This window comes from Carassius auratus, linkage group LG30F (assembly GCF_003368295.1).
Source record: "Carassius auratus strain Wakin linkage group LG30F, ASM336829v1, whole genome shotgun sequence".
In the NCBI taxonomy this organism is placed as follows: domain Eukaryota; kingdom Metazoa; phylum Chordata; class Actinopteri; order Cypriniformes; family Cyprinidae; genus Carassius; species Carassius auratus.
The window spans coordinates 2,908,547-2,926,269 of NC_039294.1; the positions used below are offsets into that span (position 1 = coordinate 2,908,547).

At 35.3% G+C, this 17,723-nt stretch overlaps 1 protein-coding gene across 1 annotated transcript in view; it reads left to right on the forward strand.

The window, feature by feature from the left end:
• Positions 1 to 17,723, forward strand: part of LOC113067917 (peripheral-type benzodiazepine receptor-associated protein 1-like) — a 64,199-nt gene that overhangs the window by 1,024 nt on the left and 45,452 nt on the right. Inside the window, exon 3 of the mRNA XM_026240401.1 lies at positions 1,135 to 2,154. Coding sequence (XP_026096186.1) covers positions 1,234 to 2,154 — 921 coding nt within the window. The 5' untranslated portion in view covers positions 1,135 to 1,233. The remainder of the gene's footprint in view (positions 1 to 1,134; positions 2,155 to 17,723) is intronic.

The following is a 17,723-nucleotide window of genomic DNA, read 5'->3' on the forward strand; positions in this document are numbered from 1 at the left end:
TTGGTCAGAGCTAGATGGAGATTTTTTTCTTATAAATTCATAAAAAAATACTTATGCATTTTTTTTTATATTTTTTATATCAATTTTTTTTAAACATTTATTTTAAATTAAAATGTTTCAGATTTTAACATTTTATTTTTAAATTCAATATAATATCGTAATTGTACAGTACTGTCATATTTTGTACATGCAACTTAGCTAGCTCTATTGTAACTGAAAAAAAAAATCTATAATTTTAATAACTGCATGAAATATACATATGCATGATTGTAAAAATGTTGCATGTGTTCATAACAGCAGTGTTGGGGGCAACACATTACACATCACATGAGTTATGTGTTCCGATTACTTTTTAAGTAGTGAAGTAGTGCATTACTTTTAAATTTACAATAAAGTATTGTAAAGTTACTTCAAATAAGTATTGGCAATTAGGCTACTTTGTAGTCCCATTCATAGCCTGACAGCTATCAGAAATCAGGAGTAAGTGCAGAGGTGTTGTGTACGCGGTGGAAACATGATGTTACTGTAGTTCTAGAATAAACATGAACATGCATTTAATCATCTCACCTGCACAAACACAGATTCAGTATTCCTCAAAATTAATAAAAACTGTCAAAAGCAAACTCAGAGTATGATGTAATAATTAAATGTTAAATGACACAAATATCCTTTAAGTATACAGTTTTATTAACCAATGACTTTGCTTCTAACCTTGGATGATCCATTTCAACCATATTAATCAATCTTATATAAACATTTGCTTACATTTTTTTATTAGTGAAGAGTATTGAGCTCGCTTCTGCTGCGTTCTATATTTCATGCAATCCAGAATTAGGAATGTTGAGCTGCTGTATGAAGAGCTCTACTACAGATGTGAATTTACATTTCCTTCAGCCTGAAATAGAAACTTAATGATTTTTGACTTTTGATGAGAAAAGGCTTTTACTTTTGCAAAAAAAGAGAGAACTTTTTACATTAAAAACAAGCAAGCAAGCACTAATAACTTTTTTAGGGAGTAGCGCAGTATTTGTGATGCATTACTTTTAAAAATAACTTTCCCCAACACTGCAGAAAAGCTTTCTGAATCTTTCTGTCGCCATGCTGATAATCATCTTTCATCTCTGCTCTTTTCAGTTGGCATGTTGGATTGTGTGCGCATGCTGTCTGCTTTATAACGGCGTGATTTCCATCCCACCTGCATGCTACTTCTGTGTGTCCACCTTTAACTCCATCATGGATGAAAACTGTGATAACCCCCCGATTCTTTCCTCCAAGAAGCGCTGCAGCTGCAAGCGGGATTCCGGCTCCGACCCGTGGCGGGATGTGGAGCGTCTCCACGCGGCGTTAGAGGTGGAGCGCAGCCGCAACAAGCAGGCCCACCGGCGCTTCTCTCTGGAGCTGCGGAGGCAACGTGAGGAGGCTCGTGAGGAGCGGGAGCGAGCGCTGAGAGAGCTGACCTACAGACTCCAGCAGCAGAAGACGCTGGAGCTGCTGAGACAGCGGGAGGCTCTGGGCCGAGAGCGTGCGGCGGAGGTCCGGCGTCTGTTACGCTGGCGGAGTCAGGAGTTGAAACGTAGTGAGAACTTGACGCTCAGGCAAACCCAAGAAGTGCATCGTCAGCTGGTGGATGAGATCACAGGTGGATCTACGTTTCAAGGTCTCAAACCTGGATGTAAAGGCAACGGGGCGGCGTATCGCAAACTTGAGGAACTCTTAAAGACTCTGCTTGCTCAGTCAGATGGACGGCAGGTCGCTGTCCTTCAGCGTCTCCAGCAGGAAGTGGAATTAGAGAAGAGCTACTTCCTGTGCCACCTACTGGAAGCCCATAGTGGGACGTCCTGCGTCGTGAAACGATCCAGACCGAGGTCGAAGAGTTGCGTGCATCTGCTGGCGCAAGGCCTAAACCACCCGGAATCCTCTAAGGAAGGAAAACTCGCTCTATTCCGGTCTCGTTCGCTATCCCAGACGTCCCGAAGCAATTCTCCTCAACCTATGAAGAAGAAAAAGAAGCGGGATTGCGAAACAGCTCCTCTCAGCTCATCTCCAACCGAGGATGGAGATCTTCTAGAGGATTTACCTGAGCCGTGTTCATCTGATGAGGCATTGGAGAAGTGCTCACCATCCAGATGTTCAGAGGACAATATGGATGATCTGGTAAGAACTTTGTGGATTTTTTTAATATGTTTTCTACTTCAGGGCTGCTGTGAATGTTCTAAGTATTCAAGCAGGATTTCATGCATTGTATTCAGAAATGTGCCATAATTTGTTACGCAATGCCAAGATGGTTTGCATTTTCTGCATTGCGCTCAGTTTTCTTTTTCACCTGCTGTCATAACGCAAATCAATTCATTTAGGTCAGGGATTGAAAAAGCAGTATTTGTGTAGATTTTTCTGGGTTCACTTGCTTTGTTCCAGGATAAACATGGGTTTTGTTCAATTAACCAAGCTTAAAATTTATCCAGCTAAATTGGATAATCCAATTATTGCAATTCCTGAAAACTAAATATGCTCAGTATTGTTTTGGTTTGGTTTTATACACACACACACACACACACACACACACAAACATTCTCACTCTACCATTTAAAAATTTGAGGTTGGTAAGTTTAAATAACTCTCTCCTGCTCACCAATGCTCCATTTATTTGATCTAATATACAGTAAGATCAGTAATATTGTAAAATATTATTAAAACATTAAATTATATATTATATATGTATTTTTTAAATTCTTTGAATAGAGAGTAAAAAAACTGCATTTAAAAAAGAAATCTTTATATTATAGTTGAAAATGTCTTTACTGTCACTTTTGATCAATTTAATGCATCTTGATTGTAGATATATATATATATAAGTAAAGATGCATTAAATGTTTGATGGCTAGTGTATTTTGTATTTTTGAACCACAAATTGTTTGTGTGCAAGTGAGTTAGTTGATCAGAGCTTGTATGGTTGTGTCGTTCTACAACATTTTTACCAGCTTGCACATCTTGCAAAAAAAAAAAACAACAACAACAAAAAAAAAAGCTTTAATTGATGCAGTTTGGATCTTGCTTGCAGAATCTGGAATTAGATCCAGCGTATACAGGCACCTCTTAAAAAGATCACTTGACACATTTGGGCAGAGCTGCTGAGTCTTTAACCTTCTTTAGATGTGATCGATTGTGACACTGAACGTAATCAGTCAGGAAGTGTTCCCTAAACAGTCACGTCAACTTCACTGCATTTCAACCGACATGCTACTTTTTAGTCACCAGATTTTTTAACATTCCCCTTGGTCTTTAACAAAGTAGTTCACCCAAATGATAATTAGCTGAAAATGTTCTCACCCTCAGGCCATAAAAGATGTAGATGAGTTTGTTTCTTTATCAGATTTGGAGAAATGTATGCATTGCAATGCATGGCTTGCTCATCGATGGATGCTCTGCAGTGAATGGGTGCCGTCAGAATGAGAGTCCAAACAGCTGATAAAAACATCACAATAATCCACAGCACTCCAGTCCATCAGTTAATGTGTTGAGAAGACAAGAGCTGTGTGTTTGTAAAAAGGATATTTTTTAGATCAAACCATTGCATCCATTATCTGTAAAATTGCTTTCTCCATTGATTTTAGCAGAGGAAGAAAAATACATTACATTTTTGTGACACAGATGTTGTTTTCATTAGTAGTTTCTCTGCTAAGGCATGCATCACTGTTGCTTTTACTCGTGCACATTGTTTTAAAGTTCAATTTTAGAGTCTTCAGAATATGTATATATAAAAAAAGGTTTTATTGTCTAATGCAAACCATGAGGAGCGAGTGAGTGAATGTAGTCTGCTGGTGCTATGAATAATTCAGAAGTACTGAGAATAGCAGTCTGCTGCCACTGTGTCCCGCAGACTAAACTCAAACTGTGTTGTTCAGTCCCAGAAGTGATGTTTATGTGCCCTGTGCTTGGAGAGAAACGGATAGTGGCTTAAAGTTGAACGTTTGGACATTGGCCTATAGTGTTTATGCACTGAACAGTTTTGTAAGGGCTCTTATGATGTTTAAGATCTGGATTATGGGAACTTGGTTCAATGAAAGCTCCAATTCTCTCTGGATCTAACTCTCAGATGGCTTGATAACCTCACTCACAGGCTATATAACTATGATTTTAGCTCAATTTATTTGATTTCATCTTATATAATGATGATTATGTGCACATTTCAGGCCTAGAGGTTTGATATCTGCAGTCATTTGAATCAGAAAGACATCTGTTTACCTGACAGTCTGTTTTTAATCAGACAATAGCTCTAATAAACCAAACTATAATTACTGTGAAAAAATATACAGTTTGAGTGCAATTTCAGTGTTTCAGTATCATTTGTATAGTATTGATTAATATTTTGGATTAATTTTTGTTTCTATTTTCAATTAAAGTTTTAGTAATTTAGTCAGTTTAATTAGTTTTATGTAATATTTCTAATTAGCTTTATTTCTATTTCAGTTTTAGTAATTTTATTACTTATTTAATTTCACTTAATTGACAAGGCAACGTTTTTAATTTGTAAAGCTTTTAATGTTTTTTGCCTTAAATATTTGTTAAAAATGAAGTTGTGGTAATTTAGAGAAATATTAAGATGGGATCATAAAAAAAGAGCTGAGAACCCTAACTTATGGAAGTTTGTTTCCATAGGATAAAAGATAATAATTAAAAAAAAAACGTAATTGTGACTTTCGCACTATTCAGACATTTCTATCTCAAATTTCTGTCTTTTTTTCTGAATTGTAAGTCATAAACTCAGATTTGCAAGATATAAACTCAGAATTGTGAGATATAAAGCCAGATATGTGACAAATAAAGTCAGAATTGTGAGATATAACTTTGCATTACTGGGGAAAAAGTTGCGAGATGTAGCAATTAAACTCTTTGTATTTTTATCACGTGGCGTAAAAGTGCTTCCATACCTACTGCATCAGTTTATGAATTATTGTCTGTAAGAGTTTGGCCTGTTAAGCTTTCAGTGTTATATAAATATCTGATGTCCTCTGAACGATGCTGGTTCCTGATCTTTCTGACCTGGGAGCAGACTGCAGTGGCTCCAGTGAGGTGAAACAATAATGACTTACAGTAGTTTAGATATCTGCATGAAAACTGAGGTCAGAAAAGCTTTATCTTATCGTTCTGAGGTCTTTATAGCTTTTGTTTTAGGCTCTGCACAGATCAGACCACTAATTTCTGTTTTTAATCTGTAGGCGACTTCATTTTAGTCCTTCAGTGTTTCTTGCAGTAAACATAATCAGCTACTAATGAATTCATTAGGATAATGTGTATATTCGTGGGAGTGAGCGATCGACTGAACGACTGTTTAAATGAGTTGGAAGTTTATAGTAATTTAATTTGAAACCGTTAATGGTACGTCTGTCAGGGAATCTGAAAAGTGAAACACATTACAGGAGACAGTTAATTAGATCATTTTTGGTCAATAATGTCTCTAATTATATACTGTCTACTGTTTAGAGAAATAGCATGTGAAGTAGCATGCAATAAGCATGATAAACCTTTGATACAGTAGCATGCTTCGTGTTTGTCACTTGACAAACAACATTGCATGATTAATCCAGAATTGTATCCATTTTTTATGGGAAAACGGCAATCAAATTATTGTCTTAAGGTCTAATATCACATCTGGCTCATGAAAATGAAAGGTCGGGTTCAGTGAATGCAGTTGCTCATTTGAATATTTAATATTTTCGTAAAATATGCATGCATAGATTTAATTGTGCATGCTGTAATATTTTCAATATGCAATTGTGCATAAGTATGCGTACTGTATTCTGCTTCTATTAAAAGTAGTGGTGTGTTATTACACATAAGCTATGCAGTGCAGCTGGTGGCATGTAAGAAGCCACTGACATGTGGTATGTGTGTGTGTGTGTTTATTTTAAGAAATATACTTAAATATACTTAATATATATAATTTCTTTTTTCAAATATTTGGTGAGATTTGTAAAAAAATATTTTGGAAGAATCTTTTCCGCACACTAAGGCTGCACAACTTTGATTGAAATGCAGTGAAAACAGGAACATTGTGAAAAATTATTACAGTTTGAAATAACTGTTTTCCATTTGAATATATTGTAAAATATATATATTGCTGTTCAAGAAACATTTCTGATTATTATCAGTGTTGAAATCAGTTGTGCTACTTCATATTTTTATGGAAACGATGATTCATTTTATTTTTCAAGATTCTTTGATGAATAGAAAGTTCAAAAGAGCAGCATTTATTTGAAATAGAAATCTTTTGTAATGTTACAAATGTCTTTACTGTTACTTTAAAAACAAATGAATGCATCCTTGCTGAATAAACGTATTCATTTCCGTAGTTTGTATTAGATTCAGAAATATTTATCCTCTTCCTTGTGTCCTTCATATATCTCTTTGATACAAAAAACATTTGATTAAATATTAATAAACAGATTCCTGTTTAGTTAGGTTTGGAACCTATATATTTGTTATCAATATTTTGGGTCAGTATCGCCCAACCACATAGTATACATTTTGGTTGTCACTGAAATGTAATGACAGAGATCATTGTTTTGAGGTAGTGTGTTGCTTATGTTTTATTTTGTGCCAATAGAGTCGCTGGGGTCTGTTTTTGGCATAACTGGGTCACCCCCTCCTTTCCCTCCCAAAAACTGGTGCGAGGTTACACAGAGCAGCTCTGAATTATTGATATTAGCTTGAGATCAACCCAAAGAGCCGTGTGACAGCGACAGACACACGTTCAGAACATGACAAAGAGCCGATACAGCATTCACGTGTCTCAAGCTTTTTCACGCTGGAGAAAATAAAAGCCACTGTGTGTCTGGAAGACCTGCTTCTGAACTCCGTGTCTCATGTGTGAGTCTGTGTTGTGTAGTTTTTGGTTTCATGGAATCATCACTGGTTCATGAGATCTTACTCTGTTTTTGCCTCATTCTTTCTTATTGTTTTCTCCCCAGTGTAACATTAGGTCTTTTGAAGTAAAGTTTTAAGGATCAAACAAAAAAAAGAAAGTGTACACACACACACACACACACAGAGCTAAACATTAATAAAAACCTTATAGACATAAAACAAAAGCCAATGCAAATGTCAAAAACACACAAAACAATTACTAAAACTTTTACTTAATGAAAACAGAAAATCGAGAAAAAAAAACAGACCAAAATATTAATAAAATCTATATTAGTATCTCAATCATACTAAAGTAAGACAGGTTGTAATCTCATTTCTATTTATTTTATTTTATTTTTCCTTTTTTTTTCCTTTTATTTATTTTAAATTTTTATATACAAGTACTATTTTATTTTACTCCTATTTATTATTTTGTTATATATATGTCCATACCACATAAAAGTTGATTTGTTAAATGCGTTTCACAACAAAAAAAATTTTTCAAAGCAGTTTTACAGAAGATGTCAATGTTTATAAAATCCCAATATCTTCATGCTTTCTTCACATACAACTGATTTTCAACATTTATCAGATTAGAGCTGGGGGATAATGTACATCATGTGATGACACAGGCCATCAAGCAGTTGAGATTTAGTATATTGCCTTATGTGAGTGCACTGTTAGTATGTGGAATAAGTAGGATGTATTATGTCCATATATTTTTATCTCTCTATATGGTACATGAGTCAACTTATTCAGACTATTTGGCAAACATTCCCTGCTGATCTCATTTTCCTCCCTGCTTAAGCCAAGACACTGTTGATAAATTTCATTTATATATTGGAAAGAAAAGCAAACGTCTGCTGCCTGTGCTTTTTCTCTTGGTATTACATTGAAGATCTAAATTAGGACGAGTCCATCCTTCGTGCTGTTCTGTGCCTGAACTTCCAATTAGGAAAACTGTTTCAAAAACTTCAAAGAAGTCTCATTCAGTTGGGATGTCTAATGAATTCCCTCAATGTTTTTTCATTGCATGAGTACGTCCCAAGCAGTTAAATCCATCGGAATAAAAACCCTTAGTAATTGATGAGGCAGCCGTGAGCGCTGTGTCTCTTTTTGTGAAGACCTGACGTCTAATGAGATGTTAATGGAGCGTGTTTTACCTCATACACACACACACGGGGGGTTTTCATCGGTCTGAGTTGGGTTCTCCTCCCTGCGAGGGTTACACTCTATCGCTGTGTGTGTTTGCTCAGTGGAGAGGCAATTAGCGCAGTGTTTTTCCATACGAGAGCGAGCCAGTTGAACTCCACAGAGGTGGATAGCATTGCAGGATAATTCGATTTAAAACCGCTGGGGTTTTCACTGCACTTTATCTGCTTCTGTATGTATTTGTCTGTCTGACATTAGATTGCATGACTTCCGTAATTATAGTTTTTATGAATATTTTGAATCAGTTCTTATTTTTTTATTTTCTGTTCTCATTTTAGATTTAGTTAAATATAATTTAATTAAATATAAGTTTTACTATTTTGTTTTGTGTTTGTGGTGATCTTCTGTGCTGGTAAAACATCTTGGTGTTGAATCACTCAATAATAAAATGTGACATTCTGTAGTTTTGTCTCATGTTCATCTTTTAATCATATTAGCAGATTTGTTGACTCAACAGCAAACAGAACAGTTTTGTCTTTAATGTTCCAATACTTGTGGAGGGCACTATATATATATATATATATATTTTTTTTTTTTTTTTTTTTGCACACACATGGCTATATATAGCTTTTATCTCCATTTCAGTTATTTTAGTACTTAGTTAAAAAAGTATATATAATAATGCTAATGCAACCCTTTTACACTGCAGTACTTTATTTTCTTTTCAGTCTGTGGTGTAAAGAGTTTGTACTAGCAATTAAAGAAAACTTAAGCAAAGCATGATCAGGTCAAAGTGTCTGAATAATGTTTGGTCTGTATCAAGAATTTTTGGCTATAATATGTCAGTTTTTGGGGGGTATTTGGTTATCCCCACTGACATAAACGGTCACATTAGGTGATGTGTTACCTTACATTAACTAACAATAAGCAGTACATTTGTTACAGTATTCATTAATCTTTGACAATAACATTTAACATTAACGTCTAATTTAAGATTTGGAAGACTTGCACTTGATAAATAGTTCACTGTAAGACCAGCAGCATGCATAGAGTAACCAGTGTCAGTGTTGATTTCAGTGACAGAATCACTAGTAATAATGCACTGTGGTTGTGTATTTCTACATCTTCCACACTCTCCTGTTTAATTCCACATTCCAGACACTGTACGTCATCACTACCATTGTCTCTCAATGCTAATATTGGAGAAAGCGCGTGTGGCCGTCCTTTGGTCCTTTCTGTTGAGCAGCGCTCCCTCTTTGATGATCAATAGAGCGACATCATTCCAGCGTCATCTCCATGGAAACCATCCTGCTCCGCCGCGGGGATTGGCTCCCTCCCAGAGCCTGCTTGAGTGTGATTGGAGAACCCCCCCCCCCCCCACTCTCTCTCTCTCTCTCTCTCCCTCGCTCACTCACTCGCTTGCTCAACCACACGCTCTCCTCCTCTTCATCTTAATGTCGTTATCTCACCAAACACACATTTAGGCAGAGCACCGAGATCCAGCGTGACCGCTGAAGCATCACTGAAAACCAGGATCGCTTCTTCATGAACTGGCACATCCGAGCTGAGGAGATGATAAGGATGAGAGGACGGCGCAATGAGCCGAGTGCAAATCCAGTCGGTGGAGAGAGAGGAAATTAAGAGACCTGTTAGAAAATAAGACGTCACCTTCTGCGTTGGCTTCAAACTGGTCTTTAGACAAACCGTTTGTCTCTTTTTCTCAGTCTATGAGTCTTTTGTATCAACAGCAGGAGGAGGTCGACCAATATTTGGATGGGGACTAAACATAATCAGAGCATCGTCTCTTGATCTAGGATTTCATTTTGTACTGGAAATGCATTTTTTACAAAACATTGACATTTCTGCGTTTTATATAATGGGGGTGTTATTTGGAGAGCGATGCACTTGAGCTTGTGGATGTCTCTTTAAGAATTTAAACAGCCGTGCTGCGTTTTTTGCATTTTGATTTGCATTAATGAATTGTTTTTGCTCATTGATAAGCGCGTTATTGCTGTGCATTTACAAGCTGGAGCAGAAGAGCTTTTCGCTCTAGATGAAGCATTTCTTCGAGGATTGGAAGATTTTTAAAAAAGTGTTATTTTTCCTTCATGTCTTTAGTTGCTAAAATACCCTTCTCAAGACATCCTGAAACCTGTCTTTGCACTCATAAACAGAGTAATGTACGACTTGTGTACTAGGCCAGACCCTCCTGAACCAACTCAGCACGGTTCACCCATGCCGGAGATGAGTAGTGGTGGACCCGAGTCTCCGGCTGGACCCGGGCATCCAAACAGAGCGAAGCCAGAAGAGAGAGCGCTAGCATCGGATGCACTGAGTGGGATGAACCTGGGATCCTCCAGCACAACTAATGGAAACGGGAGCGTGACGGTGCCATCCGCTGTTCTGTGCAAACGGCATCATTCGCTCTACGAAGGGCTTAACGGATGTGAGGCGGGAGGCTTCGGAAAGGTGTGTTTTGCTGGTAGAAAATATGGTTACTGTGTGCAGATTTTGAGGGTCTTTCTATTATACAACCAGATGGATCCATTTGATATTACATCTATTCTTTTTTTTAGGCCATTCAGTTATTTTAACCCTTGATTAATGTCGTATTGCATTACCTTGTTTCATATTTCACTCTGTTAATACTTGTATCCTTTTTTCAGCAATTAATCTTGGGTATTTAGTATTAAGATTTCACATTGTGTATCTGTAAACCTTGAGCTGGCATTCTTGACGTTGTGTATTTATAATGTTAATAAGTAATTGTGCAAGTATAATGTGCATTGATTATGCAGTATATGTGGAAATGCCACAATTCAGATCTGAAATTGTGTCTGTGTGAGTCCTTTTAATGGTTTGCATGCATTTTTAACCAAAAGCTGAAACTCAATCCACTGTGTGAAAGTTTCTGCACTGAGCTCATGAATAATTAATGAGGAAAGTATCTATGCAGTTAATGATTGGTTGACTGTTCTGGAACTCTCTGTAGTGCGGCATTGTTTCACACTTTTTCCAAAGCAGTGTGAACCCACTTTTAACATTTAAAATGTGGCTTGACCCAGGGTTAAATCTTTCCATTATTCAGGGTTAACCCAGGTGTGAAAATCCCTGTAGTATTTCACCCGATCGTTCCTGTATTCATTTGCATTCATGTGTCAGAGTTCAAGGTCTAGTCGAATCAGAACACATCCAGAATAGTAAGTGTTTACTGAACTGTCGGTTTGATGCATGCATCTTGTCTGCAATGTGTTTGACAGCAGCTAAATTCAGACGCAGTGAGTGACCTCAACCCATATTCCTGCTGCTGCAGACTCAATGTGGGACAGCGCAGGATTCACTTAATGCGGCATCATTGAAAATCAATAGCAGTGCTGCAGATTGTCTTGTTCCTGTTACTGACCTCAGTGATCATTCTGAAGGTGTGAACGCATGGCTTAAGTGACCTTGACCTGCACACGTGTGCTCTTTTCTCATGTAGGGCAGCAACTAGTTAATCTAGTAGTGCTTAACTGGACTCTTTTAATAGAATAAAAGTGAGTATTATGTTGTTTTTCCAGTAATAAGCAACAATTAGCAGCATAGCATGACAAAACATGACATCACTGACTTTTTTGTCACACGGTATCACTGTATTAAGTGAGCTGAATAATTAAATGATAAATTTTATTGCATTGGTACATTAGTATGATTCATGTACCAATTCAGTTAAAAAATGATTCACACTTAGTATTAGAGCTGCAAATATTGTGAAAATATTTGAAAAGTGAAATACTTAATTTCTGGTATTTGAAGTTTATATGGTTACACTAAAAGCTTTTATGATGCATCATCATATGAAAATGCATCATCATAAAGTGTGTTGTAATGCATTTCATCTTTGCTTAAATAATTTTAACCAAATTAAAAATACAGTTATTCATGTGATCATAAAATGCATTGTAAGGTGCATTACAAGGCACAATTATTGAAACTGCTTCTATAATGCAATATATGTGTGTGTGTATATATATATATATATATATATATATAAGGCTGTATGTAATCTCATAAATGTATTTTCATATTTGCTCATATATTGTCCCATTCTAAAAATTACTTGATAGTTGTTTAACTACTTTTTTTTTTTTAATACAGTTTAAACATGGATATGCACACACATTATGCAGGGTTATTGTTATTCAGCAGAAGTCATACCGATTGTTGTGAACACGTAGTGTGGATTAAATATGGATTATTATGACGTTTTTCTCAGATCCTGACCGAAATGGATTTTTTTGGGGCTGATACCAAATCCGATATTAGGGAGTAGAAAAAAGGTTGACACCGATATATTGGCCGGTATTCTTTGTGTATATTATAGTACATTACTTGTCAAAAGTTTGTACATTTTCCCATTTGTGTGTCCAAACCTTTGACTGTTACTATATATAGAATACAGTATATACATAAATAGAATATATATACATAAACACATTTCTTTTGATGATCAAACACTTATAATAATATGACAGAGATATGATAGGCAGGGTATTTAACAATTTAACAAAATTTAAATGTACTATCCAAAAATAGTCTGACATCAGTGCACTGAACAGTAAATTTGAAGTTTATTCAACTTTAATTAAATTAAATTCTATTCAGCTTTATTCTGTTTAAGTTTATTTCACTTCGGAACATTCATACACGGATTTGCACTACTGTCTTCACAGACGAAACTGTGTGAAGTGTGACATAATCTATCCCAGTAAATAAATACAATATAAATTCACCTTTAATGCCCTTTGAATGTAATGTGTTAGGGATGTTCAAATTAACCGGTTAACCATTAACTGGCCGTTAAGAATTTTTACCAATTAATACAATTAGTTAAACGGTTTAAAAAGTCATTTATTTATGTATTTTCAGTAATTTATCTAAATATTTATAAAGGTTTGGCTGCATGGTTAAAATATGTATGCGTATAAATTAAAATTATTTTTTTTTAAAAGAGATGAAAAAAAAAACAAGTCGCGTAGAAGTCGCATTTTATTATTTGATCCCCCAAATGTGGTGCTGATCCACTGCACTTTATAGAGATACTGTATGGCCATTCAAAGTTTCAGTGGTTTTCCATAGACTTAAGCTTTAAAGCGTATCATCCAGGTCACCAGTAGCAAACAATGAAGCGGGACAAACTAAGTAATTACACCAATTCAAGCATTTTATCTGAATTACATATATATATATATATATATATATATATATATATATATATATATATATATATATATATATATATATATATATATATATATATATATATATATATATATATATATATAAAAAATCATATCGGCTGCATATTTGCCGATATCGATATATTGGCGACAGGCTCATATTGGCCAATAATATCGGCAAACCGATATATCGGTTGGGCTCTAGTTTTATCAGCTGTTTGGACTCTCATTCTGATGGCACCCTTTTACTGCAGAGAATCCATTGTATGCAAGTGATGGAATGCTACATTTCTCTAAATCCGATGAAGAAACAATGTCATCTACATCTCAGATGGCCTGAGAGTATTTTTTCTGCAAATTTTCAACTATTCCTTCAAAACCAGTCACTAGTTATGTGAAAAATCAATGCAATAAAACTAGAAAAGTACAACCAGACACTTTCTCTGTTCTTTGTTAGTGAATGGTGCTGTGTTTTTGGTCAAGTTCTCAAAAGTCTGGAAGCTTAGTTTTTTCCTGTGCATTGAAAAAATTGTAAATGTTTCCAATCGAAGAAATAGTTCCACACATTTTTTTTCTTCTCGAATACAAACCATACAGTGAATAAAAATCATAAAAGCAGTCCAAGTCATATGCATTATTTTGATCATCCTTTTTGTGCCATTTGAAGCTTGACAGATGTAATCGATTTGCAGTGTCATTCTTCAAAAAACCTTTAGTTTTTTTGTGTTCTGACAACATGACAGTGAGTAAATGAATTTTGGTTGAACTATTCCTTTAAAAGACTCGAATTCTAAAGGCTGGAGCTCCAGGGCCAGAAATTGAGATGAGGGTTGAGAGGAAGATTGGGACCCTGAGAGGGAGGAGGGTGAGCTCTGTTAGAGGTGTTCCCATGGGAAGCTGGGATGGATGGATGAATATAAAGATGGATTTTGGCTCATGCATGATTGAATTGCTGGCAGGGATATGGTGTAGTGCCTTTATATCATCCTGACCAATTCGTGACATGCTCTCCAGCCCTGCGGGGGGCAAACACAGTTCAGACACTGTCTGGTATTTAAAAGGCCTTTCTGAGGACGTTCAAATTATCATCTTGTCTCAGTCTAGTTTGGATCTACACCAGATATGTGATGCTGTGTTCTTTGTTATTCTCTTGTGTACCTACTCATTTGGTGATGTTTTCTCTGTAGGGGTTTCCTTCAAATGTTAGTTCCCTTCTTACGGAACACCACTAGTTTCTTGCTCCTCTGATACAGATCTCAGTGAGTTGTATTTGTGTTGTGAGTTGAATAGCTATATCATTTAACTACTCATCCCTGGTGATTTTTATATGCTTAGCAGTTTGTGATTAGCATGTACATGTTGCTTTGCTGGAGTGTCATTTCAAGCTTTGAAAAAGACCAACAGCTTGATTAAAATGTATTCTAAAGCACCGTAATGTTAGGTTTGTCTGTGAGTCACTGAAGTTTATATGCATGTTCTTCTTCTGTGGTATTGTAAAGTTTCTGACTGTATGCAAATAAGTTCAGACATTTTTTATCCTATATTCATTTCGCCTGGATTATTTGCATGTTCATGATTTAAGTCTTCATGTCGCATTTCTCTGCACATTCATAACAGACATCATAACCAGTGTGTCTATTGTCCTTCTGTTGTGTTTTTGAATACATGTAAATACATATGTTTTATGTATGTTTTAAAGGCATCAGATTTCAACAACAAAAACCTGTTTTCATCTAAAGCAATTTTCAGCAAAAGCATGCATTTGGCCCTGTTCTTTGCACAACAGTTTTACATGACGTTAGATGACCATGAGTATAGTAAACAGTTTTATGGTGGATGTGCTGCATCTTTTTTTTTTTTTTGTCATTTTTGGAGCTCGACCATCTGGCTACTATCTGCTTTGTCATGCATTCTGCTTAACATATAGGCACAGAAATGTTAAATGACTTTAACAAAAAATATATCCGAATTATGATTCAATCAAAGGTTGATTCATTGTAGTCATTGACTCGTTAAATATTATATTATTAGTTTATAGGAATGAAGATTCGCTTCCTTGTCATGCTCAAATCACTTTTTGTTGAAAAAGCAGATCAACACTGATATTGTAAGAGTGAACTGATTTAAATGCTTTCTGAATGCACATAGTTTTTCCAATATTTTCCAATATTCACAGTTTAGCGAGTGGCTTTGCTAAATGCGTGAATGTAAACCTGAATCTTTTGCTGTAAAGTGTTCATGGGAAATCACAGAAAAATAATCAATTGATGCAGGGGATTTAGCAGATACAACTGTGTCTCTTGAATGTTTCTGACAGTATGAATAAGCTCATCTTTTGTAGTGAAATGGAGTTTGCTGGTTATTTAAAAGCATTTTTTAAGAGGGTTGCTATGATTTGATGTTATTACGAGGCTGTAAGAATATCTATTATTACGCCCCAGGACACGCATGAACAAAACACATATGTTTTCTCTCTCAACATGTTTTGTTTTGTCTTCAGACTATTAATCATCCTTCTGCACAGATGGGGGGGGTCTCTGCAGAAATCCCCCTCTTCATGTTTGCTGTGTTCTCCTTTAAATCTCTCACTTTATTACATGCTGAGTCTGCTTTTCTCCTTTTGTCGCCCCATCCCTCACATCCTGTTTTATTCCTCTCACTCTTCTTCACTGGATCCGTTTTGCTTTAAAGGCTGCTGTTAACTATGTTATTTTTGGTTGTGTGTCCCGTCTGTCATTGGCTGAATCAGTTTTTGGATGGGAGACAAAGCACTTATCAAATTGATTAGGATGTAGTTCATCTAGCAGATCTAAAGTGAGTGCACTTATTTCAGATACAATACCACTAGAGTAATTTGAAGTTCAGTGAGTTATTCAAAGACGCATTCCTAGTTCAGGACTCTCTTCATATATAAATAAGAGACCATGTGATTTTTGTGGATTACATTTCAGTTAGATTTTAGTAATTGAAAGGCATAAGTATTTAATTAAAATCATGAAATTTATTTTTTTAGTGTATTAAAAGTTTAATAAAAATTTAATTGTTAAGGCCCTATTAAATGCATTAATTTCTTTTTTTTAATCAAACTGTTTTTTTTTTTTTGGATTCCATTTTAATGGTTTAATAAAAAATTTATAATTAAAAAAAACATGTCTTATCAATAAAATTCATAAACATCTAACAATTTAATAATTTATTGTACATTTTACAATAATTAGGCCCTACTTTTTTTTTTTCAATCCAAGTTTTCTGGATTGATGATTTAAAACAAATGTCCTAAAAATCAGTGGTAATCAAATAACATAACAATTTAATTAAAAACATTAGCAATTTAATGAATCTTTTAAAATCTAATTATATTAAAATGTAACAACTCCTTTAATTATTTGGCAAAAAAAGTGCTGCAAAACAGATGCTTACTGTTAAAAACATTGAAGTAAAATTGTGATATTCCTTGAAAAAATTTATTTTGAGAAGTGAATTGTTCTATACAATAGTAGTTCATTTAGTTAAACCGACTAGTTAATTAGCAACTTTATATAGTTAAACCGAACATTCATTTTAAAGGTTTGTAATGAAGAGCATAGTGAAATGTTTATGAAATGAATCTCAGTATTCATCATTCAAAATTTGACATTCCCTGACATTCACGTTATACAGAAAATTATTTTGTTTTAATGACTGGATTCTGCAAATTTTGTATTTATTTTTTCGCATCATGGAACTCCCGTGCCATTCAGAGTGGAACTAGTGATTTTCAGCAGCGCGTGTTATTTGTGCATACAGTAATATGCATCACTGCCAGTCGCTTCTGTTGAGTATCTGTCTGTAGAAGAGGGCTGTGTAGGGCATTTTCTCACGTTAAATGTATGCAGGATCAGACCAGGCATGAAACACACACTCTCACACATCTCACACACACACAGCACCTGTCAGACTTCCAAACACCCGCTGTCTTCACCGGGTGGGCAAGGTGACACTTTAGCACAGTAATCTCTGACTGCGAGCAGATCTGACATCTACAGCCCCGTCTCACACTGCCGTCTCCACAGCGTCACACTTAAAACACATTTATCCTACACTTTTGTAGAGTTTTTTTTGTTGTTGTGGTTTATATGATTATTCAAGGTTTTTTGCATCATACTCAGCCATACTTTAGTCCTTAATTTTCGTTTTCCATCCTCATCCAAGCTGTCTTTGCTGTACGTTCAAAGTGTGTGTGTGTGTGTGTGTGTGTGTAACAATTTAGCCTGAATTTAGCACTGTAAGTCACTTTGGATAAAATCTTCTGCTAAATGCATAAATTTCAATTTAATTTTAATTATATATATATATATATATATATATATATATATATATATATATATATATATATATATATAAATTTAGTATGTTAAAGTAGTAAAATAACAAACTAAATAAACTAGATTTATTGAGAATAAAAAAGAC